This window comes from Leptodactylus fuscus, chromosome 5 (genome assembly GCF_031893055.1).
Source record: "Leptodactylus fuscus isolate aLepFus1 chromosome 5, aLepFus1.hap2, whole genome shotgun sequence".
NCBI lineage: Eukaryota > Metazoa > Chordata > Amphibia > Anura > Leptodactylidae > Leptodactylus > Leptodactylus fuscus.
In genome coordinates this window covers 165465842-165493700 of record NC_134269.1, presented here as the reverse complement: position 1 = coordinate 165493700, position 27859 = coordinate 165465842, and the positions used below count along the sequence as shown (strand labels likewise).

The window sequence follows — 27859 nt, the reverse complement described above, 5'->3', positions numbered from 1 at the left end:
CCTAATAAAAACCAAATGGGAAAATAAAAAGTCTAATCTACATACAGAAACGGATCAATTTTTAAGTTTTTAATGAACTTGTAAACAAACAAAAATGTTGAAAATAAAAACAAAGATATCCCAGATCATGTTTACAGTGATTACATTTCCTAAGCCACTTAACAAGCTTTTAGTTGGAGGATGGTAACTAGGTTGTGACAGAAGGCTGCAGTTTGCTTTGTACAAGATATTTCCCATTTGCTAAAGACTAGAACTGCCTGGTCATGTTTTTAGCTCTGCACTGTAGAAGACGTCTTATTTTTTTTGTTTCGTTTTAAAAACACAGAAAAGCTCGGTTAGATTATCTGCTTAAAATTGTAATCTTTGGTTACATCAGGGACATTTATTGGTTTCAGATTATCAAGAAATGGCTGACTGCTGTGGATGTACATCGAGGAAGAGAAGCCGCTATGCCAGTAGATCCTAATAACCTGGAGCCATGTGGCCACCGTAATAACCATACAAGGTGACAGACGAGATCAAAAAGAAAGTTCTAGTTGCTCATTCACTGAAGGGTCACCTACTTGTACAGTAAGTGCCCCTCACAATGCGACAGCTAAGAATGTTTTAAGTGTACAACTTAAAAAAAACCACAGAAGTGAAGAAAAAAAATATATATAGGAAGGAACAGCGGCGTTTTCTCTTTAGACTTGGTTTGTCACAACTGTCTCTAGGAAACCACTTCATGTTGCTCTTCTGAAGTCGTAAGCAGTGTAAGGTTCGAGAGGTTAACCATAGGAACAAAAATAAATTGGCATATGCACAATTTCTTCCACCATTCTGTTAAACGCCAGATAACTGAACCACCCGTCCCACGCTCTCAGGGGGGGGAAAAATTGCAATCAAAAAACTGGACACCATGTTTCACTAATCTTAGTGATATTCACAATTATTAACAGCAGCTACGAGTCGGCACGTCGACGCCGCAGGTAGCCAGTTTAGACTGAAATTAAGTTCCTTTTACACCAAGTAAATGGTCTCCCACAACAACTGGCAAGTGTACATATGAACTAAAAATCTCTAGGCTTTAAGGGAGTGACGGGTCCAGCTCGAGCCAGGAACTGCAATGTCTGCTCCTTGCGTATTCAAAATCCTGTTGGAGAGAGGGAAAGAGAAAAGATTTACCAACTCTTATCGAATGAGGTGCAAAGTTTCACAGTTGAAGACCACAAGCAAGACCAGAAGCCATTAGAATGAAGACTGGAGAGGTACACTAATCTAAGGACTAAAGAGGTTCTCTCACCCCTCCCAATACTCAGGATCAGCCATCTAATAAGAGATAGGTCTGACTTCCAGCACTCCCGCCAGTTGAGTGAAGAGGATGGGATGCTCAGGAGAGCAAGGTCACCTCCTGGTTACCAAACAGAACTGGCTATTTTGTAGTGGATCTGTTGGATTAGCACCAGGTAGAAACACTATACAGTGCACAGCAATGGGCCTGGTAATAAGGAGTGCAGCTCTTGGCTCCAAGCAGTGGCCCCATTCAATAGGTCGATCAGAAGGGCTGCCAGGAGTCAGACACTCACCTCTCCCAACCACTTGGAAAATGCATTTGATATTTGGCATAAAGTGATGATGCAATGTCATATCACAGAAGCAAGATGGCGTTTTCATCCAAATGCCTGCTTACATTTCCGTCAAGAGCAGCTGTTGCTGTTACAATCTTATTTGCAGTCATGTGATTTTTTTCTCTTTTTTTAACCTACGACAAGAGTCCTGGCCCTTCCAACTGTTGTCCCCAGAAAATACCATTTGCAGCTTCTTAATGTAAATAGACATTCTGAGGAAAACTGCCTAATGTGGCTTTCAGCCATTTTCTTCAAAGGTTACGTCAAGGGGCAGATTCTGAGCATGGGAGATTTACGGTTTTCTATGACCTGATTCAGTATTTTCATGTACAAGTGGCTTGAGTCCGCCTTCCTCATCCACAAAACTGAAAGCTTCATATATAAAAGGCCTCGTGCACACAACCGTATTTGCAGTTCAGGTTTCATTTCCATAACAGGTCGGCCATGTTAGCCAGAAGGCTTATGAACAGCAATGCAGCACAACTTGAAGGGCTTCCGCGTGAACACATTCCGTCGTGGCTTTCCGCTCCCGATTAGGCCCAAATGAATGGGCTTAGTCCGGAGGGTGAGGTTGCAAAGCCAACGCAGCCTTCCGACAAAGGGCAGCCTGCTTCTTTTTTCCGTGAGCAGGAACAATCCGCTAGTGGAAAAAAAGAACACTAGTGGTCTACATAGACCTCTATTGTGAGGGGCAGATTCCGCATCAAAATCCGCCCCCTCTTGCAGTGTGTGAACGAGCCCAAAAACTCCAGATTAAATGGAATGGTGTATACCCAATGGTGAACATCTCCTTTAAGTGAAAGCACCACACGGTGAAAAAGTTTAACTCCCAAGGGCAGCAATACACATTTAGAAGGATCACTGGGTAACACTGACGCAGTTCAGACATGACCTAAAACCACTTTCACTGTTATATAAATGTGTTCCTGTAGCAGCATTAGGACGGCCAACCATAAACCGTGCTACATATCTTCTGCAGTTAGCGGGAGGAGTTGTCAGGACCACGTTTCCACGGAAAAAATAATATATCAAGTAATAGAAAACTGTACTTCCACTATCAAAATCTACGTAGAGAGGGAAGCTCTGGAGGCAGGAATTTTCTGCAAGATTATTTATGCTATCCTATAGGATAAGGCTTGGCAACACCGAGCTCAGAAACACAGTAAACAGCTGATGAAGTCGAGGAGTCTCACACTGGGGTGAATGATTTGGGGAAAGACAAGGAAAGGATCTATCAGTTTATTAAAAAAAAAAAAAAAAACTGGGATAAAACCTCTAAGGTTTGCATCTTCAGCTCCACCATGTGACCATCACAGGTTTATTATTGTAGCACTGCACAAAATATAGTGGTTGACATAGGTTCCATCAGTCTAGTCAGAAGTGCACAGCTCCAAGTCCTGCTATATCTCATAGGAGGATAAGGGCCTGTTTGTAGGCAATTGTCCCACAGCGCTGGAAGATCCATCATTATCTAGGCATCAATAATACAAGGCAGGCATTGTCTGCACCCATGGACACAAGGACCAACAAAACACTGTAGCTAGGAAACCCTGAGCAGTAATGGGAGACAAAATCCATATGGAGAAACAAAAGCAGAGTAGAAGTAAATACATCCAGGAAGGTTTAAGGAGCGCTTTTTTCTTACAACTAGACATTACATCTCCGCTCCTTAGGAACATTACCAACCAACACAAAACAAGCTCAAGAACAATACCAACTACCCCATCATTTTAGTATAGCTCATCCGCCTCACTGAAAACTGGCAGAACAAGTGCATGTTATTCCATCACAAGCCATAGCTTGGCCACATGGGAAAGAACTTTAATGATAATGTATATCCTGAAAATTACAGGCAACAGAGATTGTGAATGTTATAAAACAAGATAAGCACTAAGGAAGGGCGTTCTAAGTAATACTATACATCTAGTATAAAAATAAGTGTAGACCCGAGTAATAAAGTCAAAGCTGGTTATTAGCAGGCCTGTGGATTCAGTAGGCCAAACCACCAGTTCTAACACCTCAATAAAGGTGTGACAGAAACAGTAAATGAATTATACAATAAGCTTATATCATAGGATTATTGATAGAGTGATTTTATTATGAAGCCGGAGTTACTGCAGATAATCCTTTTCCTGTCTCCCATTTCACCCAAAACTGGCCCTGACCAATTCCACAAACCTGGTACTCCAGGCCCCATGAACAAGTGAGGAAAGCAAAACTGTCCAGCTTTATTTCTGAACACAAAACTAATCCTGTAATGTACCAGCAGGCATAGTGCTAAAGAGAAAGGCACACGATCTATTAACCCCTTGCCCAATTCTCACAGAACTACCCAAACAAGCCTTTAGGATTTGGCATATTATTTGCTTCCAGGTCACAGTCACTGAAATGATCCCGGGCTGAATTGCGAGTCTCCTTCTGAACACTTATTTTGCCTTATCCCCAGCCCTGGTCAGATTTCCACATCCTCCCTTTTCGCTGAAAGCTTCACTGAAGTTCACCGGCGGGGCAGAAGACCTGTGGACAGCAACATGTTTAATACGTGCTATAGGCACAAGGAAAGCTGGCCTCCAATGCTTAAGGTGTATTATAAATAATAATAAATTAAAATGTACTGGTCTTGCTCAGGAAATACGGAATCAAAAAAACAAAACAACTTGAAAGTTGACATTTTGTTAAACAATACAATTAAGTCAATAGTGGACAGACAAGAGCTGAATGGTTTGCGTGGAAAATTGTGAGCGTTTATAATCTACAACATAGAATAAGTCATCAGGCAAAGTGGGGAACACGTGGAAAATATCTTCCAGGTTTTCAGTCAGTCAATATATTTCTACCATAAAAACATTACCCATGATCCCAGCTGACACTGTTTCCACAATGTGAGGCTGTAACCTTAAGTAGACTTTGAGGCAAGAGCTAGTGACAATGACGGGTAGGGATAGGGGTATACTGGACCGGGGGGGGGGGATGGGTTGCGGGGGTCTGATAACTGGGAGGTGCCAGACCAGGTTTTGTGTGTCCGCTGCAGACATCCCACAGTGGACCTGTCCTCGGTGGCCTAAACCTAAGGGCTCTTTCCCAGGACTATTTTAGTGGGTAGTCTGCAAGCCAAAGCCAGGAGTGGACCCAACACGAGGGGACTATGGAAAGATTTGGACATCTAGAACCATTCCTGGTCTTACCTTACAACCACCAATGCAAAATACCAGTTAATAGAAAGGACCTGACTAGGATTAACGTTGCAATGCAAACTGCTTCACGAGTCTCAGTCCGGCATCCCAATACACAGACACCATAGTGTCACATTCCAGGTGCTGGAGCGAGGAGAATCCCCCCACTGTCACTAGTGACTGTATAACCTACCTCCTAGATAGGCAATACCACCACCCCAAAGACTGTCAACTAAGCAGCAAACCAGGAACTTAAACTATAATGCCCAATTTTTAACACCTAACTTAGAGGAAGTTTTATTGTTTTAGTTTCCCGCTATAATATATGATACCAATAGATCTTAAATGAGTAGTTTCATGAAGACAGACCGTTTGTATGCCAAAGAGGGCGGCACGATGAACAAAAAGAAAACAGTAGTATCATATTTGTACCTGGCTCAATACAGTGATGGATACAAGGGCCACAAATATGATCCGTCATGGTGTCTCTCAAAGTTAACTAGTTGCTTAGGGGAGCTGCTACACTCCTTGGACAGTCTTTTCTTCCCTTAAGGTTCACCGGTTCATTTTAAAACAGTCACAATTTTCCAGCAGTTTTTAAAGAATAGCGTCCACCACCATATCTTACAAGCCTGATACCAAAAGGGACCTGAAGCGAGCCCCAAGTCCCCTTTGCAACAGAAAGGCTGGAAAGGAAATAACACAGATTTACAGGAACGAGGCAGAAATCTGAGCTCCCAATAATCCTTAAAGTGTTAGGTCCAGGAATGTGAACTGAGAAGGCCCCACATTCACAACACCAAGAACTGGCCCCCACATTTGGAGAAGGGAGTTAATGCATGATAGAGATGCAGTTAAGATGACCCCAAATCCCAGAAGATGAGAGATTTCTAGATATTGATACACAAATAAGGAAATTTGAATTTAAAGTTAGTAGTCAAATTTTCCAAGGACGTCTTTTTGGATTTTTTTTTTCCTTTTACAGGCCGAATTGGTTTTAGACCACCTCCTCGATCTAACACTCTGAATTGTAAAAATCCAAATTGTGTTTTTTTTCTCCCCCTAATGATAATTTGATTTCCCTGAAACGTCTCTTGGTTCTTGGCTACTAACCTTTCATGTTACTCTTGGATTTGTCAGTTTGCTTGCCTGTGGGGGTTTGGGCTTGCTGGCCCTGCCCACTGGAGGAGGCCGCTTGCTGAGCTGCCTTCTGCTTCAACATTGTCCAGTCAAATGTGTAGTCATATTGGTGATTCAAAGTTCTGGAGAAGAACATAGAACATGAAATCAGAAACAAACAGTGCACAAATACAATCACATTAGGGCTGAGGCCCCACGTTGTCGAAACGCAGCTTTTGTTGTTGTTGCAGAATTTGTTGCATTTTGAGCCAAAGCCAAAAACGGCTACAAAAGGAATGGGAAATATAAAGGAGGCGTTGATACTTCTCCTTTCTGCTCAATCCACTCCTGGCTCAAAAAAAAAAAAAAAAAAAAAAGCAGCAAAATCTGCAACAACAACAACAAAAAAAAGCTGCGCCACCGCAAAGTGGGGCCTTGGCCTAGAAATGCCTAACACAGATGCCACAGATACATGATACAGTACAAGAATAGGCTGCACTTCTAGCTCTTTATTAAATACTATATGTAGTGAAGCTTTCACAAATCTACATTTCCTAAAAATGTGCACCACCATAAAATAGGCGGCTGTCGAGGTTTTTCTTTCGTAAACTATAACTGCTAGAAATAAATATATATTGCACTGAACATTATTCTTCAAACAAAAAGAATTTTATGAACAAACCTGAACAGAATTCGGAAGAGCTGCCTCAGATACATGTAGTCTGGTGCCTCCTCAAAACGCAATCCACGACAGTAATTGAGATACATAGCAAACTCTGCAGGAAATCCCTGTTAAAAATAAACATACCCGACTAGTAGTTTTATCGGCACTAGGGGGGGCAGCGGCTGGTCCACTGTATGCATGAGCGTATGGCAGCAAACAGAGAAGCCCTATATACATAACCCGTGAAATGTGCAAGACTTATTAGACTGTAAACCAGCACAAGGGAAGTTGGTTCTTCTGAATAGAAGGTGTCAGAATCCTATGTAGTCTTACTATATAGTGCCAAAAAGGTCAGGTTACCAGTTGTATTTGTACCACAGTGCAAAAGTGTTTTCCGATGTACCATAGTCAAGCGTGTTATGGCGCTTACCTTACACAAAACCTCAACAGGAGTAGACATCTTCTTTTCACTGATCTTTTCGTATTTTTGTTTCTTGGTTGCTGCCTGTGGAACATGTGGTTCACAATATAAAAACGTTGTGCAATACAATATTAAACAGGATGGACACAGGTATACTCGACATAAGAGACAAAGGAGGATGGAGGAGGACAGGGTGGAGGATGAGGACAGGGTGCTTAACCCACAACACAAGCTACATAAGAAAAGGTCCAAAACATTGCCTACCTTCAATCCCTGCCAAGGAAGGCTGGTTCTGTTGAAATACATTAGCACATATCCTAGAGACTCCATGTCATCCCGACGACTATGGAAAGGAAAAGATGAAAAGTCAACGTGTGGATCAAGAACCAAAGTACCCAAACAAACCGTTGTTAAAGGGAGTTTCTCAGCAGATTTGCATGGTTGCTAAGTAGATATCCTGGACAGCTGATAAAGGCATATTGTAGTTAGATAGGAATAGGATAGGAGGTAATTTGCCATCCTATGGATAGAGGATACCTCGTTCTAACTGGAATATCTCTAAGTACACATATATATGAGCGAGTAGTGGTGATTGGCTTACTTTGAAAGCGACCCTTTATTCCAGCTTCTATCACTCTCTGCCGTGAGCTGCTCCACAACCTGCTCTCAACTGATGGACGCAATGTCCTACCTGGAGACTGCTACAGGCGCCACACTACACAGAGACAAGGGATGTGTAGCAACTCCCTTCTAAGAGAGACTCTCTTCAGAGCACTCATAGCTATGGTGAAACTACGGTCTCAAAATAAGGTTGCTGATACAACCCACCAACAACCAACATGTTTAACAGTTCTCCGTGGTACCTACCCAGGGTCAAAACTGTGGAGATTCGTTTTAATGCTATACCTCGAAAAACAAAAACCATTGTTGATGCCACCTCACACGGTACATATACCGGAAAAGGTGTCTCCAGTGTAGTCACTGCTAGAAGTACACATCAAGCTAGCAAATGGTGTGTGCTATGGACGCCTCCTCATGATACATGGTCATTATGAACCTATCGTCACCACCCATTTGCAATGAACAAGTACAAAAAAAAAAAAAAAAAAAACTAGCAAATGTTGAGTTTTTGCTGTAAAATAAAAAAAATCAAAATAAAAAAAAAATAAAAAAAAATCAAAGATCTTTTTATCTGAAACATGCTACTGATCTCTGACCACCACAGTATAGGCCATTGAATGCTCAGACTTCATTTACAACCTTCAGTTACTTTGTAAGTTCGGTGTGAGAACACTACAGAAGCTTTTGATTTTCCTGGAAACCAGTGATGGTCTAAGGTTTGACATCAAGGCAGAAATAGACACCACATTAGTCATCTCCAAGAACTAAAAGAATGACAGATGGTAAAAGTATCGCCGGCTCGCCCTCACAAAACGGTCTTGTAATAAGAGAAAACTGCAGCAGAGACTTCAATGCAACTGCTGGTAAAAATGTATTCATAGCGTTCAGAGTAGAGCAAATGACAACAGTTTAAGGGTTAGTTCACGTATGAGTGGTTTTTTTTGGACTGGAATTTGACGCGGAGGCCGCCTCAGATTCCACTCCAAAAAACGGCTAGCTGCAATTGGATGCCGGTGCAGTGCATTGGCATCCAGTCACGGCATTCCGCTCTGGATTCAGCCTAGTCGGGAGGAAGGCGGATGTCCGCAGCTGAATCAGGGCATGACGCTTCTTTTTTCCACGAGCTGGAACAAACCGCACACGGAAAAAGGAAATGACCGACTCCCACTGACTTCAATGGGAGGTGGTTTTTTGAGCCAGATTCTGACACGGATTCTGCATCAAAACCCGGCCCAATATACCGCATGTGAACTAGCCCTTAGCTTTACACAGCGTTTGTCAGACATTAACCTTTTTCATGCATATTTGGAGTAAATGCTGATGTGGGTCATAGTTTTCTTTTATGACCAAATACAGATTAAAAAATCCTTCTGCAGTGTAGCTTGCCACATGGTATGTGGTTTTGCATTTTATACATTTACTGTTAGCTTTAAGACATAGGCAAACTATAAGCAAGGCATCAAACAATCTTTTTCAGCTTCCTGAAGAATTATTACCTCTGCTCGATTCCTAAGTGGGCATTGATACTGGCGTAGCGAGCTGTGCCAGTCAGGTTTTTGTCTTCTCTGTAAGGTATGTGCTGCCTTGTTCTGTTGTCTCTGTATTTTTTGGCCAGACCAAAGTCTATAAGGAATAACTTGTGGGGGGAAAAAGATAAAATATTAATATAAAGAGCATTGACAAGCACAAGGGTAAATGTGATAAAATATTCTTGCATTATCTGTAGATGTAGATAAAGCGTACCTTCAGTTGTATAGAACATTACATAAATGAATAGTCAGGTGAAGATAATCTCTAATGTAATATTATTAAGGCCTCTTAGGGACCTCCGGGGCCTATGACTGGGCTTCTGCATAGTCACATCTTTCTGTCACAATGCCACATGGCCACTGAGGTCTAAGCGCAGGCCTCATTAGTCCCAGATATCATATAGAAAGAAGGAAAAAGGGTGAAGATCAGCGGCAGAGCCCAGGTTGATAAATGTTATGGTTGGTTATGTTTGCTCACCTCCCACGGGCTTCTGATCATACAATTATTATAGTTTGGAATAAACCTGAAAGTAAAATCTTTCTTGCGAGCAGGGCCCCAGTCCCATTGTGTGAAATGACATTCTTTGTTATATATCTATCTGTATTTGAACCCTACAAATTGTACAGCGCTGGGGAATATGTTGGCGCTATATAAATAATTTTTTTTTTATTATTATTAATGACTGTAATAACTGAAACTAACCAACACAATCACATTGCTTCTCTCGACTGACTGCTGGTTTTGGACTTTTTTCAATTAATCGCCTAGTCCTAAATATTAAGGTTGAGTTACTATCTAAGGACTTTCTACGTGTTAGTCTTAAGAGGCTGCTAGGAAAATCTCAATTGCTGTTGCTAAACTCTGCTACACTGAGTCAGGCTGCTCTTAGCACTGCTAGGCTTGTAAGAGGCTACCAATGCACAAAAAGGCAATAAATCAAGAAACCAGCAGGCAGCAGCCTCCTCCCCTCCCTCCAGTTCTGTGTGAGAGGCTGATCTAAGAGGATCTGTATGTAAGAAGTCTGATAGCTGTTCTCCTGTGCTGATATTCTAAGTAGAAAAGTTAACAGATCTCCTTAATAAGATATTACAAAGATTCCTTTATTACCATGCATTATTCATTTATGAAAAGTTGTATATAACTGAAGGGTATAACTTGATGAAGGAAAAGCATACATCTCTTTGATAAAGGCTGCTTCAATGGAACGGGACAACCCCTTTAACAGCTTTGAGAGTGTAATGTAAATGGCTACAAGGAATATCCAGAACCCGTTCTATCACAGACTAATCCCAAACTGCCGACAATGTCCTGTCAGCCAAACCAACAGTAAATTAACCCTTAATTCCTATCTTATCATTGTGTTAACTTCAGTCAAGTCCTCTAAATTCTAATAGCTTCACCCTTCCAGTGGCACAGAACTTCTACATTATACAGTCCTATGAAAAAGTTTGGGCACCCCTATTAATCTTAATCATTTTTAGTTCTAAATATTTTGGTGTTTGCAACAGCCATTTCAGTTTGATATATCTAATAACTGATGGACACAGTAATATTTCAGGATTGAAATGAGGTTTATTGTACTAACAGAAAATGTGCAATATGCATTAAACCAAAATTTGACCGGTGCAAAAATATGGGCACCTCAACAGAAAAGTGACATTAATATTTAGTACATCCTCCTTTTGCAAAGATAACAGCCTCTAGTCGCTTCCTGTAGCTTTTAATCAGTTCCTGGATCCTGGATGAAGGTATTTTGGACCATTTCTTTCTACAAAACAATTCAAGTTCAGTTAAGTTTGAAGGTCGCCGAACATGGACAGCCCGCTCTCAAATGATCTGAAAACAAAGATTGTTCAACATAGTTGTTCAGGGGAAGGATACAAAACGTTGTCTCAGAGATTTAACCTGTCAGTTTCCACTGTGAGGAACATAGTAAGGAAATGGAAGACCACAGGGACAGTTCTTGTTAAGCCCAGAAGTGGCAGGCCAAGAAAAATATCAGAAAGGGAGAGAAGAAGAATGGTGAGAACAGTCAAGGACAATCCACAGACCACCTCCAAAGAGCTGCAGCATCATCTTGCTGCAGATGGTGTCACTGTGCATCGGTCAACTATACAGCGCACTTTGCACAAATAGAAGCTGTATGGGAGAGTGATGAGAAAGAAGCCGTTTCTGCACGTACGCCACAAATAGAGTTGCCTGAGGTATGAAAAAGCACATTTGGACAAGGCAGCTTCATTTTGGAAACAAAAATTGAGTTGTTTGGTTATAAAAAAAGGCGTTATGCATGGCGTCCAAAAAGAAACAGCATTCCAAGAAAAACACATGCTACCCACTGTAAAATTTGGTGGAGGTTCCATCATGCTTTGGGGCTGTGTGGCCAATGCCGGCATCGGGAATCTTGTTAAAGTTGAGGGTCGCATGGATTCCACTCAGTATCAGCAGATTCTTGAGAATAATGTTCAAGAATCAGTGACGAAGTTGAAGTTACGCCGGGGATGGATATTTCAGCAAGACAATGATCCAAAACACCGCTCCAAATCCTCAGGCATTCATGCAGAGGAACAATTACAATGTTCTGGAATGGCCATCCCAGTCCCCAGACCTGAATATCATTGAACATCTGTGGGATGATTTGAAGCGGGCTGTCCATGCTCGGCGACCATCTAACTTAACTGAACTTGAATTGTTTGTCCAAAATACCTTTATCCAGGATCCAGGAACTGATTAAAAGCTACAGGAAGCGACTAGAGGCTGTTATCTTTGCAAAAGGAGGATCTACTAAATATTAGTCACTTTTCTGTTGAGGTGCCCATACTTTTGCACCGGTCAAATTTTGGTTTAATGCATATTGCACATTTTCTGTTAGTACAATAAACCTCATTTCAATCCTGAAATATTACTGTGTCCATCAGTTAGATATATCAAACTGAAATGGCTGTTGCAAACACCAAAATATTTAGAACTAAAAATGATTAAGATTAATAGGGGTGCCCAAACTTTTTCATAGGACTGTATATGCACAAACTAAATATAACTATACGTCTCAATTGTTTAGCATGGGGTGTGTGTGTGGTGTGGGGAGATATACACTCACCGGCCACTTTATTAGGTACACCTGTCCAACTGCTCGTTAACACTTAATTGCTAATCAGCCAATCACATGGCGGCAACTCCGTGCATTTAGGCATGTAGACATGGTCAAGACAATCTCCTGCAGTTCAAACCGAGCATCAGTATGGGGAAGAAAGGTGATTTGAGTGCCTTTGAACGTGGCATGGTTGTTGGTGCCAGAAGGGCTGGTCTGAGTATTTCAGAAACTGCTGATCTACTGGGATTTTCACGCACAACCATCTCTAGGGTTTACAGAGAATGGTCCGAAAAAGAAAAAACATCCAGTGAGCGGAAGTTCTGTGGGCGGAAATGCGTTGTTGATGCCAGAGGTCAGAGGAGAATGGCCAGACTGGTTCGAGCTGATAGAAAGGCAACAGTGACTCAAATAGCCACCTGTTACAACCAAGGTAGCCAGAAGAGCATCTCGGAACGCGCAGTATGTCGAACTTTGAGGCAGATGGGCTACAGCAGCAGAAGACCACACCGGGTGCCACTCCTTTCAGCTAAGAACAGGAAACTGAGGCTACAATTTGCACAAGCTCATCGAAATTGGACAATTGAAGATTGGAAAAACGTTGCCTGGTCTGATGAGTCTCGGTTTCTGCTGCGACATTCGGATGGTAGGGTCAGAATTTGGCGTCAACAACATGAAAGCATGGATCCATCCTGCCTTGTATCAACGGTTCAGGCTGGTGGTGGTGGTGTCATGGTGTGGGGAATATTTTCTTGGCACTCTTTGGGCCCCTTGGTACCAATTGAGCATCGTTGCAACGCCAAAGCCTACCTGAGTATTGTTGCTGACCATGTCCATCCCTTTATGACCACAATGTACCCAACATCTGATGGCTACTTTCAGCAGGATAATGCGCCATGTCATAAAGCTGGAATCATCTCAGACTGGTTTCTTGAACATGACAATGAGTTCACTGTACTCCAATGGCCTCCACCGTCACCAGATCTCAATCCAATAGAGCATCTTTGGGATGTGGTGGAACGGGAGATTCGCATCATGGATGTGCAGCCGACAAATCTGCGGCAACTGTGTGATGACATCATGTCAATATGGACCAAAATCTCTGAGGAATGCTTCCAGCACCTTGTTGAATCTATGCCACGAAGAATTGAGGCAGTTCTGAAGGCAAAAGGGGGTCCAACCCGTTACTAGCATGGTGTACCTAATAAAGTGGCCGGTGAGTGTGTATGTATATATATATATATATATATATATATATATTTATATTTTATTTCATATATTCCACCCCCAAAGCAAATTATTCCTCTATGTGGAAAAGGATGAAAATCCACAACAGCAATGGAGTTAATCTGTGCAGATTATGTGTCCATAGAAAATCTGGCAAGTGTAGAACACCACATACAGTGGGCCAAAACTGGTAAATAGGATTTGGATTTTAGCATTCTCAATGACACGACGGTTTATTTCTTACACAATGTTCCATGCCATGAATATTTGGCCTACAGGTGTCTGCCAACATCACACAGAGGACATGCACTAGCATGCAGGACGCCAAGCAGTACTGGCGTAGCTCTAACCCACGACAACAAACTCTAACCACAGACGTCTCCAACAAACTAGACATGACATGACAAACCGTACAAGAAAAGCAACCACCAAATCCTAGGGTGCTAACAACAGATAGACTGGGTGTTGGTCCCCCTTAGGTTTCCTAACACATGTAGGGCTTCTGGATACACCATAGCAGGGTCTACTATAATATGTTATGTCATGCCTGGCTCCCCCATACCGGTAGGCTTGTTTCGTTTATTCCAAAGTAGCATCCTGATGTTATTCTATAGGCTTGGAAATTCAAGTAAAACTACATCTATAGGACTCCTTAAGCCCCACAGTGTCCATCTACAGGACTATCCTACAGGCAGGAGCCTTGTACAGATGTCCCAAGCTTAGATGCCATAATCTGGATATCTCGACAACTATTTTCTGGCAGCATTTCTTAATATACTTTATTAACACAATGCTCCTGTCTCCATGTTTTGTCAGCAGTACATGGTGTACGGCTCCTGTATAGAAGGTAAGGGAGCTGGGTCTCTCCAAGTCGCCTTACCAGAACCATTCTTCTAGGTGTGCAAGATGTTATATGAAAGCTGTGCGAGGGAATAAAAAAATAAGTCATGACATAACCTGCTGCGGATGGGTGTGTGTGTGTATACATACATATATTACACACATAATGCTGAGTACACAGCACCTATTCCTAACTGGTAATAACTAGCACTGTTGCATCTACAACAGCAATCCTAGTAGCATAGAAGTTCCACTTTCATATGACACAAGAACAGTTACTGTAGGTGTTACAAGCCGGAGATACAGCTTTGTACAGTGACCCTCCAGCCTTAACTTCTACTATACAGGAGCTGCCGACCCATAAACACACAGACATCAGCAGACAGAGGAAAACCAGAAACCGTAGAGCGGAAAGATGGGCCAGAAAGTGGGGTTCACCGAAGTGGGTAAAAAAAAAAAAAAATCATTAATAAAGTATAGTATTTTTAGTAGCATAAATGCTGCCAGAAAGTCAAAGGTTGCTTGAAAGTTTAGGGATGTTTTAGAACCTTTTAACCCATTAACTGCCCTATTTTGAGTCAGAATGTTTTTTTTTTTTTTTATTGTTACACTCCAAGAGAAATACCATGTATACATACATAGTCAGTAGACTCAAGCCCAGTCTAAGTAATAGATAAGCTTGCACCATCCCAAATGGGAACAAATACAAGATACAACTAAGAAATAATGCAAAAAGAAAAAAAAAAAGAAAAGAAAGTAGTCACATTGAACAGTGCAGAAAACAGCTAATAATCCAAAACCACACTTCACCATGAACTAAACCTGCTCAATACTTCATTATATTAAAGATTATAACGTGCAACTTTGCTATCGGATCATTCTGGCATACAAGTCCAAGGCATGCAGTGGTTCAGCGCCTAAAAGGGATGTCAATTGGTTTACACGCGTCTTCTCTGAAGCATGCTCTTATGCAGGTTGCGCAAAAAATAAAAAAAGTTGGAAAAAAAAAAATCTATAAAAAAAACATTCAGCAATAAACAAAGCGTACACATTCTTAGTAATGTTGCATGTTTGCCAAGTATGTCTGAATAATGCCAACATAAGAGGTGCTTGTGCAAGGCCTGGATCGTTTGGTTAAAAGAAGTAGAAGGGAAAAACCAAGGATAAAAAAAAAAAAAAAAAAAAAAGCACATGAATTTGGGGTGGAAGGTGGAAAAGGAGACAGTTTTCAGACCTGGTTTAATCCTGAGAAAGATGGGTCCTGAGAAGTACTAACAGTCATGCTTCTTTTCCTCTTCCCCACTGGAGATTCGAAACACTGAACAGACAATAGAGGGTGGCAGTGCATCAAACAGTATCGCTAACATTGCAACAATGGCCGGCGCAGACAGGCAACACCGAGGCGGTAACAGGGGAGTCAAATGCCATCCTCCTTCCACCAAGTAGCTAAGGATATTCTTAATTTTTTCCGCCCCCCCTTCCAAATTTATAGTCTACCAATTACCCCCGCATTTCAGAAAAGGCCATTTAAGGTTATGACACTGTCCTCTTGGCAACCGCCAATTTTTCTATCAAAATTTGTGGATTCCTCCCCTAGCACAGGAGCAAAGAGCTCTTCTGTTAAGGAAGGAGGCCACAAAGCAACTTCTTAATTTCCCAAAATGCCCTTCCTCAAACACCCATTCACATAATGGTAATCTTCAGTAAGGAAGAGGTGTAAGGCATTTTGTCACCTGGATTATAGAGATAAGCATGCAGGCCTTGTTACTACAGGAGCAGAACGTCTGGCATTTAACAAAACCTTCCTGTATGGTATGGCGATTCGGGCACAAGATTACCAGGATGTCTGGCCGCTATCGCATAAAACAAGACACTCCTGTCCGTAATAAACCATTGCACGTCTGGCATCATTTTGGATTTCTGCAATCTGGACTATGGATCTTAGAAATATCTGTAAACAAGCTGCATGCTTGGAGTCTACATGATATCTGCAGGAAAGAGTAGGAAATGCCAGAAAAAGGGTAGGAAGGGGTTAAAAATAAAACCGGAACATAGGCATTCTTGGGTGAGAGGAAAACCTCTCTCCTGCCCCAAAATCAAATCCCATTATGGGTTCTTAAGACAACCAGTGGAGATGTTTACTTCTTTATGGGCAAGAGGCGATGCTCCAATGTGACTGTATAGCACACACTTCTGATCCTCTAAGCCGTCTCTAAACACTTAATAAGCTTCCTCTGTTGTATATGTAAAATGTCACTAAGTGACCGGCTTATTCTAGACAACTACAGGCAGAGACCCCACTCCATTAACCAAAGTGAAACAAAGCTACAAAAGTCTGGTTTAGATGGTAGGGAGAGCAGAGATCACTCTGGCTCATAAAGCAAGGTGGGAAAAGGGCGGGGGATGGTTGTGTCAGGACAGGAGCAGGAAGCAAAGAGCAGCAGGCACCCAGTCAGTGGCAGAAGGGAAGCCGCAGGGGATTGGTTAGGTAAGCACTGCTTTTTAAAAAGGGGAAAAGGCTCCACTCAGATCATATTTTTAACATTTTTTTTCCTGTCTATGTAAATGAATGCGTATCTGTTATTTGCATCAGTTAAACAGATTAGCAAAAAACATGATCTGAATAGAGCCTGGGGGTTGCCCGGGATCATAAGTGAATATGTACATAGAGTAGAGAAGGGCTTAAAAAACAAACAAAAAAAGAAGCACCGATACTATGATACTAAGCTGCAGTCTATCCTCCACTGGGCCAGCTGCCATATCAACCCAACCACAATGGCGGCTCAGTATACAGAGTAGCAACCGTAGAAAGGGAGGAGAGGATGCAGACAACGTTCAGGGACATTTTTAGCTTCTAGCCCTCTCTACTGCATGCACATATTTATAATCCCAGACAAAATCCATTTCATCTTAGGCCTGCTGCTTTGAGTTTTCAGTCGACAAAGACCTTCAGGGTCTAGCATAAACACATCGGTGTTGTCTTGGGGTGAAAAGTGAACGTTATTAAGTGGTACTCAGCCACAAACAGTTAGGCTGGTCTTACACGACCGTATTGAATGAACGGTCCCGCAAGTTGCTGATCATAGGCTCCGCAGATGTCCGTGTTCTGCCGCACTCGCCCATAGAGTTCTATGGGCGAGTCCGTGCAGTGCCGCAATTCACGGCCATTACGGACATGTCCTATAAATTGTGGACCACGGTTGCGGCCCGGCCACACCACGGATAAAGTATCCGGTGGTTTAAGAGGCCACATTGAATATAATGTGTCAGCAAATGGTCCGCAATTGAAAACCCAATTGCGGACTTACATTACGGCCATGTAAGACCAGCCTTAGTTGGGCTATATTCCCATAAGATTATTCCTTCCGCTGAATGGATTAGAAAATCAGAAGTGTGTAAACAGGAGTCAAGAATGGGACAAGTATATTTAGGTATACTATCTGCCCCACCCAGTCAAAAAGGAAGTAGTGACCGGAAGTGGAAGATTAGATCACACCTGTTAGCCCAAAAGTGAATGGCAACCATCATGAAAAATAAACCTCGTCATGTGACACCAGTGGCGTACCAGCTATCTGTAGATTGTACAGCTATGTTGTGGGACCACAGTACATTATTATTTGATGTATATGAAGTCACAGAACATTGCCAGATCTAAAGCAATTCCTTTTTGCTTTACTCATCCATATTGTAGTCTCATGGCATTTATTCAATGTCTGGAGGAGTACAAATGCCAAGGATACAGGGATGGAAGAAGAATCCAGAGCACAATCTACAGACAATGTCACCCAGTATTTTGGTGCATGCATTTTATTTTCTGCCACGACCATGCTAAAACATCACAATTTTTGGGAGAGCCTTTTAAAAGTTGTGATTTGCAGCATGGCGAATATAAGCATCACAAATATAAAGCGCCATTGCAATTTTTACATAGAACAGAGTTTGATTCAAGTTGGTGTGATGCTGGACGCTGAAAAAACACCTCCCAAAATTAGGTTTATTTTCCTCAAGACAGTTGCCAAGATTTTAGCCATGTTCTCGCTAGCATAAAAAAATAAAATAAAAAAAGATAAATTAAAATAAAAATAAGCCATGGCGTGTTTAGGGAGGCTACAGCACCTCTGTTGGAACCCAGTCCACTTTTGCATGTTCTGGACTCGAGTTGGCATTCATACAGGCAAACAAAGGTAAACATTATCCACAACCAGATAACAGATAGAACAATTGGCAATCTCGCTTCTTAAAATTTGGTGTTCACATAGTATCAAACTGTCCCCAGTTGAAGGTTATGCACAGCATGCTTATTGATTTGCCAATTGCTGCCTGTCTGCCCGCTCTTAAACATATTGGTACCTTCAATGAAGCATGTTATGTTAGCTCAGGAAAGTAGTAGAGATGAAGTATATATATATATATATAAAAAAAAAAAAAAAAAAAAAAAATCCACACATGCAAAAAATAAAATAGAAAAAAAAAACGAGAAAAAAAAAAAAAGATAAAAGATATTCATGATCTATAGCAGCAATCAATGGGAGAGCTGCAATTAAAATGAGGTATGCAGTGTGTATGTATATAAACCAGTGTGCAAAAACCGGCAAAAAAAAGTCATTACAACGCCAGTTCAAGAGAACAGAATGTGTGTGCTGAGCCCTAAACGCCAACTAAACAAAACTTGTCTGCCAGTGTCATGGAAGGGGCCTTAAGTTGTATGCCTTTTAGGTGGACAACCCTTGTCACGTGTTTCCGTATGTATGCATAACTCCTTTTAATCACAACTCCACCGATACACTGTTTAGTAGAAATCTACCAGACAAACATGAATAAGGATTACGGTGAAAACCAATTTGCTTAAATTCAGATTAGACAGGATGTGAATATGATGTAGGATTATATACAAAGCAGATCTGATGAAAAGACGACAAGACAAAGCAACTGAAAGCTGTTATAGCAGAGAGGAACGTGGCACACGATACTAACCTTATTACAATGACGTCCGATGCCCATTAGGAAGTTGTCTGGCTTGATGTCTCTGTGTATAAAATTCTTTGTGTGGACATATTCAATTCTACTGATCATCTACGTACAGAAAATGAAAACCGTTTGTGATCTATATTTTACAGCATGTACAAAGAGCAGAACACAAGTGCATACATGTTGAAAGCTGAGAAACGTAGCAGTCACAATATATTCAAGCACATCATATTACTCCAGTTTTCTAGCATAAAAAAGGCAAGTCTTGGGATTGTGTGACAGACACTGGCCCTTAACTAGATATATCAATGTATTGAATAAACACTTCATTTGGCTCAGAGATATTTTCTGGGCTAAAATTATGGATGATTTAATCTTAGGATGGCTCATCTGATCAGTGGGGATCAGCACCCAGGGTCCATATTGATCAGATACTAGAGAATGAAGCAGACAACTTTGTTTTCTATGTGCTGGGCTAAAGCAGGTTACTGCACCTCCTATTCATTTATTAATGTCAATGCTAGGCTTTAAACAGTAACTTTCATAAAAGAATAATTCAGGTGAATATAAGATTATATTTAGAGACCGGTGACGGTGCTTGCTGGTCCATTGATGGGCAACAATATTAGAAAGGTCTACTACTAGCAACAAATCGTTATCAGTGCTTGTTACCAATAATAGCCCTGGTTATCTGCAGTGAGCATGAAGACTGGTAGGTCTCAGACCCAGATCAGATTACATAAAGGTCTATGGGGAGGAGGAGTCCAGTGAGTGAGACTCAGACACTTTCTTTCATGGCACTTGTTTTTTTTATACCCGATTTGACCAGGCGTTAGCAGGACTGAGCAGTATTAGTGAATAAAGCTCAGGTAAGCGCCATCTTACTTTAATTTGCTCTTCAGGGTGCCTGTTTCTCCCTGCTTCACACTCACTCCCCACCCCACAGATTTCTATGAACTGCAGCCTGACGTCAGCAAAGACAGATGTCTTAGTGAATGGAGCACTTTAACAGGCAGGAGATTATCATGTAACAGGAGGTAGGAGCACATATTACATAAATATACTACAATGTTTCTTGTATTAATCTAACCAAACAAAAAACACACACAATTCAAAACAGAGTTAATAATGGCACCCTGTAATGTACACCAAGCAGCAGTACTATCACACATCTGTAGTGCTCCTCCATACTGCACAAAAAGAAGAGTATGAGGGGAGACATCCACCTCCTCTTCATTTTCTGCCCCCTGGCGGCAGAATGCCAAAGTAGAGCGTCTATTTCTCCACTATTATATCCAGATGAATGAGCCTACTCCGCGATATGTCTTGAGTTGCAGACACTGCAGCTGAATGACCTACAGAATCCATGGCAATCCATGTCCTGTTGCAGTATCTGCCTCCTATTGAATACAATGGCAAGTATAATCTGCTGCTGATTCAGAGGGGAAACCCGCCTCAAACATCAACAGCAGATTCCACTGTGAAAACAAGCCCGTCATGTTATGCCATTCATAAATACATGACAAGAAGTAGTCATAATGCCAAAATGCCAACCCCACAGCAAGCACAATGATCACAGTACTACAGGAAGTAGTCAAGTATGATTTTGGATAAGACTGCCTGTAGATTGAGCACCATCCTCCATGTGCCTGGTTCCTGTCAAATATAATATGTAGCAGAAGGAGCTGACCAGATAGATTACATATACTTGCAAGGAAAGATTCTGTATAACCTACCTTATATATAGACATATATGCTCTAAGTTCAGAAGTCAAAGAGGCGGTCCTATCAGCGGCTGACAGCTATCTGGATACAATGTCATGGAGGGGAGACTGACATTCTGCAATATACCTTTCTGACTTCTCAACACAGAAAAAGCACAGATTACTATGGATAAATGATAGCTTATACAGAATCTATTAACACAATCTGCTCTATAGCATGCTCACTGTGGAACTGCATTTCTCATGCGAGAGGTTCCTTTAAGCTACATTTACCATCAATCGAAAAACCCACCAAAACCTAGAAAAAGTTGTTACCTGGTCTGCTAACATAAGCACAGTTTTCATAGTGAACCTGCGTGAACAAAAATTGAAGAGATCCTCTAGACTTGGCCCCAGCAAATCCATGACTAGAACATTGTAGTCTTTTTCTTGTCCATACCACCTAGAAGAAATTAAAAAAAAAATAAAATAATTCCATTGTCTTTGTGATAGAACATGTTGTAAATTCTAATAAAAATAATAATGTGCTTTAACACTTAAAGGGGGTTTTCTAGGTCTGGGGGGGGGGGGGGGGGAGAGGAGTTTGGAAACCATCTCCTGGATAGATTATCAATATCAGATCAGCTTTTCCGGGCGGCCTCTGTTACTAGTACTGGAAGGAAAAGTATCAAATGAATAGGCACTGTAGTACTCTGGCACCAATACTATAGAATGAACTAAGACGTCTTGGAGGCCACCTAGAATAGATGACATGTCTTCATATCCGATACTGATTACCTATCCATCTGAATAGAGGCGGCCCAGCATTCTCATGGTGCACTCTGGTGCAGTAGGAGACACCCACTGGGAGCCATAGAAAACTATGTCAATCTAACAACCAGTTGACCATATTGAAGAGGGGAGTCTAGACTCTTCCCTTGGGTTTCAACATGCACAATTGTCTCACAGGCAATACACTTCATTATATTGACATATTCTAATGTCCACTGGATAATTTCTAGAACAGGATCCTAATGTGTGACAAAAAGGACGAGCCAAGATATGATGGAGAATTTTAACCACATTGGAAAGTGATCCCCAAGAGATGTTTGACTGGCTCACATTACAATAAAGGACGCATTCCCTATCCTACAGAAAGATTCTTCTACGCCATAGGGTTGTCAGGCTGTCAAAGTTAAGATTTTTTTTTTTGTGGTATCATATGTGACCTAATAAAAGTTTCTATCAGAAAACTGCTTTAAGTCTTGGGAAGGTTATGGAAGCAAGACACTGAAGCTACAAGGAGAAGAGGCACCAAATTATATATACACACAAATAGCATTATTTGTGTTACTCATGTTACATGGAACAAACCTATAACAGTAGGCTTAGACCAGCTGACCACTTTGCTTCCTTCCTAGAGAACTTTTATTTCCGCATGAAAGCCTCAGTGCCAGCTCAGCCGGCATTAGGACACATGCACAGTAGCAAATTTCCACCCAATTGGATTTTTTTTCCCTCCTACCCAGAGATATTAAAGGTCAAATATCCCAGCAATCAAGTTACTATTCAGTCATGAGACTTCGTCACAGCCATCTTGGCACTTCATGCTTCAGCACCAACTAAAGCCCCTCCGACAAATATAGGACACATCCTCATGGACTCTTATATAGGTTACACAAACTGCGGCACACCATAAGACAGAACATCTCCTGAGTACATCTACAGTATATCACTCTATATGAGACAACTCAGTATTATACACTACTCCTGTCAAAAAACATTAAGATATTATAGTAAAGTTCTAAGTATACAACCATTTACTGTTCTGTTAATTTCCCAATATTATAATCCGGTTTTGTGTGCAAATTCAACAGGAAAAAATAAATAAATCTTGTGAACCAATGAATATTAATGGACCTTCAGCCTGGCCATTATCTTCAAAGTACGTGCCAGCAAAATGCTGTTTGTGAAGCTCGTATGGATTATTATACGGCCACTTTGATCCTCCTCCACATCTTTCATAAGGTAGGGCTCAACCCCTGCTCAGTCCTCCTACATACTGAAACTATAGTCAACCATTTGCAAAATAGAGAGAAACCTCTATGAGCTTAATGGATGGTTCCTACGCCAAAGTTTCTGTCCCCTATATTTTAGTAACCTGATCTTTAAACTATACTGCCTGCCTTGGTTGAACCTCCAGATTACAAGAGAAGCAAAGAAAATTATATACCATAACATGGAGAACACAAGATGCCATATACCACCCACTAACAGCTGCAGGAGTGAAGTGGAAAGGCTTACCTGATGTGCGGTATCCCAACGCCACCTTGCAAAATCTTATATAATTTGCTCTCGTACAACAGCTGAGGATGGCGAGCTTTCTGTGACTCCAACTTTACAGCAACCTCCTGGAAGATAAAAATAGAGGTCAACTCCATGTGGCACAAGGGAGTCTACACATATCCTTATATATGGAGATCCACATATCTGACTCGCACATGTCAGCCAAATGCCAATACACACAATAACTACAAAAAACAGGTGATGCCCCCTCCCCTAAAGATATTGTCTGCAGATCCCACCACATTTGTTTGAATTTTTGTTTTATCACATATCATTTGTGACAAATGAGATTACATAGAAATTCTAAGATAGGAAAAGAAAAAAAAAAAAAAAAAAAAAATCAATTCATGAAACGAGTCTACATCAAGCCAACCACACCCGCAGGTCACTGCACTTTTACAAACTAAAGGGCATGGCGCAAATGGTTAACCACAATGACAAAACATTGCTCTGGAGTAACGTGTGCAGATACATCGGTAAATGGGACTCAATGTACGAGATGTCCGGTTACCAATAACTATGATGGCTGCAGGAATTACACACAACTCCTCAGGAATGACATACAGATGGGATAACCAGAGATCTTGTGTTAGCAGCCTTATCTGTTCTGTAGTCAGGGTCTCCGGAGGGCCCCGTGTCTGCCTATGCTCTATGGAAAGCTTGGAGATGATGTCACCTGGGTTTCCATAGTCACAGAGGAGCACCGCTACTTACTGAACCCTGTGCTCAATAGTCTTCTACTGTAGGCCCTGATCACATCAAGAGTTGTTTTTTTTTTATTATGGTATAGATTGGACTAATACAAAATAAAGTCATCCCCAAAACAGCACGTGTTCCTGTTGGGTGAATCCAGCCCTATGGATAGGTTTGGTGCATCCCGGTATACCATATACTGTATTTACCAGGATATAAGGAGGGACTGGGCCGGTAACACCACAGAAACCTTGAAAACACTATCTGCACCATTCTCTATCCTACTAGAAGAGGAGAGGTCTCACCAGGGGTGTCGCTAACAAGACCCGGTCCCCCAAAGCTCAACTACAACAGAAATTATACCACTATTCTGAGTGACTTCTAGCATTTTAATAAGCTCAATTACAGATTTTGCACTAGGGCCAGAAGCCTGAAGTTATGTTTCCAGGTCTTGTCTCATCAGACATTTCTCAGACACATTAGGTTTCTATTGGTGGAGACCACCAGATTACGTGGGAGAGCCGAGCCCCTAATGTATACAGCACCTCCCCACACTACTCCGACGAGGCAGGCCCCATACTCTGGCTGACCCACGTTACCAGGACATACTTCTCACAGAAGATGAAAGGCAGGTGCAATAAAATAACGTCCATAACTCGGATGACTATGATGTGAGATGACCAACTAATATGAGCACAAGTTATCTAATAAGCTTAAGACAAGAGCAGAGAAGGAAATGACTCCGAGACCTGGCTAGGAAGACGCAACCCAATGTTACAGGTGTTGTCCAGCCAAGGGAAATGGTTATGCTGGCTCAGAATATGGTCACTGACCATGAAGCCATTCCCACGTAGTCAGTATTCCGCCAGACAAAGGGATATGTGACCATGAGTGACCGCAGGGGTCACTAGTCCCGCTACCCCATCAATGCATCAGTAACAAGGTGGGGGTCAGAGCATTGTCTGACTGAACCTCAAGGAGCAAGATGACTATGACTTGATATCTAATATTCTGAGACAGGTTGGCTACCCCACACCAATTCACTATTTTACTGCTACTACTTTTGTCACTCGCACAGCCTTTTACAAACACTACCCCAAAAAAGGGAACATACAGGAGCAATTTGGGAATCTACAATGGACTTTTTTTTTTTTTTTTTTAGCTAAAAATCATCAAAACCACAGTGGGAACGCCAAGGAACTTGCAGCTAGGCAAGCGGCCATATGAATACGGAATCCTCATTGTGGCTGTGAATATAAGAATGACAATCCATAGTGAGAAATAGGTCACCCCGCTGACCACATTCTGGTGTGACAAGTTACCGAGACAGATCAGGAAGTGTAGAGGATGGCCGGTGACAGAAAGTGCTTGTGGGTTATACTTTTACCAGTCAGCCATTACAGCCAGTGGTTCTCTGTATCTGTTCTACAATAACCATATACAGATGCGCCATGATCAGCCCCTTGCTTCCAAGATCACCAATAATGAGAAGTGTAGAGGACGGCCGGTGACAGAAAGAGGTTGAGGTTTATACTTTTACCAGTCAGCCATTACAGCCAGTGGTTCTCTGTCCTTTCTGTATCTGTTCTACAATAACCATATACAGATGCGCCATGATCAGCCCCTTGCTTCCAAGATCACCAATAATGAGAAGTGTAGAGGACGGCCGGTGACAGAAAGAGGTTGAGGTTTATACTTTTACCAGTCAGCCATTACAGCCAGTGGTTCTCTGTCCTTTCTGTATCTGTTCTACAATAACCATATACGAAGGCGCCATGATCAGCCCCTTGCTTCCAAGATCACCAATATATAACCAGACTCATATGAGCAGCGCTGGCCAGTCCTAGATTTATGATTCACAAGTCAGACATTTTGTAACCGGATCCTAAATAGACACCCACGGCAGAGACACAAAGAAAAGACAACGTATAACATGGCCAACTCAATCCCTAGGCTAGCAGAGACATGTTAAAGGGATCATTACTAGAAGTGCCCGGCAGGCTATATTGACTCCCCAATGGTGACACTGCCCGCTGCTCCACTGGCATTTACTTCCTGGTCGCCCAACACATGAAATGCCCGGTCAGCCACCAGGACGTATAATACCCCAGCAGAGCAGCGGGCAGGATGGCAGAGTCTATGGGTAGGCCTTCTCACTTTCATCCAGACTGCTCAGTAGTATTGGTCACAGTTTTGTTAGCCTTGGCAATTCCTTGAACCTCACAGCCGGTTTTTGCACCCAAGCAAGTAAAAACTAAAAAACAAAACAAAAAAAAAACCCATGTAAATGATATCTTTGTACAACCTGCAGTAACCACCATGAAGATGGGTGAAAACTTCTAACAAAGTCCTAGAACATCTAGAACAAGCCATTTTTTGGTTTTCATGTGCCGGCAGACAAAGTTTATTTTCTATTTTTACACACAAAGATTTTCTCCCATCCCTCATTCCTACAATGAGATGGTAAGAAACCGGGCGTCCGCTAATCCTCCATCTCCTACGCCGATGATACATTAGGAAGGAATAGTGACCGGGTCTATAAGGCCACAGCTGGTCACAACACTCAACATGACAGTCCGTTTTAGTTGCCAAGTGATACAAATGAGGGCAAACAAAGTGACTGGCACCTGTCATCATCAGAGACAAGTGGACATGGCTCATCACATCTATTGATGGGCTACCTGAAGGTTGTCAGGATAAAGGGGTGTCAAGACTATCTTCTTCCAAAAACAGCAGCACAGCTCAGTCCTATTTATGTCATTGCAGACTCGTCCTATAGGCACAAGCAGTGCTGTTTATAGGAGATAGCAGCCATGTTTCCATGTAAGCACTGCTGATACAGAAAACTACAGTGTTTAACCATGAAGTATCCAGAGATCATTATAATAAAATACACAGGATACTGAGCACTGTCCTACAGAACTGGACGTGACATACAGGGACAAGGCAAAGCATACAACACACACAATATACAGACACCGCACTAAGCCAGGGGGGATGTGACCACAAATCAGGTCAGGAGACAGGAAGGGCACAGGGAGCCAGAAATAACTGCCAGCAGATGGTAGTGCCCGCCTGACACACTAATGGATGACTAGGGCCACATCACACTGGAGGGGATAGGGCCCCAGACAGCAGGCAGAGCGGCCGCTAGAGGGCGCTATAGGAGCTGCAGGCCTCCCCATAGGGCCTCGTTACCTCGCCATTCGTGATGTTGATCGCCAGGTAGATGTCCCCAAAGGAGCCGGAGCCGATTTTCCGCACCAGCTTGTATTTCCCTCCGACTATAAACTCCGCTTTAGAGCCGCTGCTGCTCGCCATGGTCCGCCGAGGAAGGTGACAAGAACTCCACAGATAAAGCGCACCAGTCTGTAGCGATTACGTAGGTCTCCGGGGCAGAGAGGTGATACCTCAGGGTCCCGGAGTGCTCGGGTCTTCCCTTCTTCCTTTGTTATATGATGACGGGGCAGCCGTGTATTCCCGCTCCCCTGGCTCTCGCTGCCCCTTTTCCCGAGCTGTATATGGCTCCTACCGAGCCTCCCGGACCCTTACGCGCCGGGTTTCAGTGGTCTCCCTTCCGTTACAGCCGCAGCCCTCCGCTCTCTCCTTAGGCCGCCATCTTGTGTTCTCTTCTTCCTGCTCCCCCAGCTTTCTCTCCCTCACCACAAAATGCCCTCCTCCGCGCCGCAGTGCACGCTGGGTAAAGGGGCGGAGCGACAGTTGTTATCGCTCGCAGCCTCCTCATAGCCTGCCTGACATTGCCCCGCCTCTACCTGACAGCAGGCGTGACGTCACGACACACCCAGAGAACCGATCCGCCATGTCTCTTCTGGGCTGTGTGAGCCGAAAATAAGTTATG

The 27859-nt window shown here is 42.3% G+C and overlaps 2 protein-coding genes across 5 annotated transcripts in view; both read right to left on the bottom strand.

The window, feature by feature from the left end:
- The window catches only part of PDE6A (phosphodiesterase 6A), a 478514-nt gene that overhangs the window by 96297 nt on the left and 354358 nt on the right, over nucleotides 1-27859 (bottom strand). The gene's annotated exons all lie outside the window — the stretch shown is intronic.
- Nucleotides 49-27690, bottom strand: CSNK1A1 (casein kinase 1 alpha 1). Of its 4 annotated transcripts, none has more exons than XM_075274691.1 (11): nucleotides 27199-27690; nucleotides 23266-23372; nucleotides 21298-21424; nucleotides 19265-19363; nucleotides 15525-15608; nucleotides 9102-9241; nucleotides 7249-7327; nucleotides 6994-7068; nucleotides 6582-6688; nucleotides 5894-6042; nucleotides 49-1132 (listed from the first exon to the last, which is right to left on the bottom strand). In XM_075274691.1, exons 1-11 carry the CDS (start codon nucleotides 27319-27321, stop codon nucleotides 1125-1127), a joined length of 1098 nt encoding a protein of 365 aa, XP_075130792.1. In that variant the 5' UTR covers nucleotides 27322-27690; the 3' UTR covers nucleotides 49-1124. The 4 variants fall into 4 exon arrangements, with proteins under 4 accessions (XP_075130792.1, XP_075130794.1, XP_075130795.1 ...); XM_075274693.1 differs by having other exon boundaries at nucleotides 5930-6042; XM_075274694.1 differs by lacking the exon at nucleotides 15525-15608 and having other exon boundaries at nucleotides 27199-27688.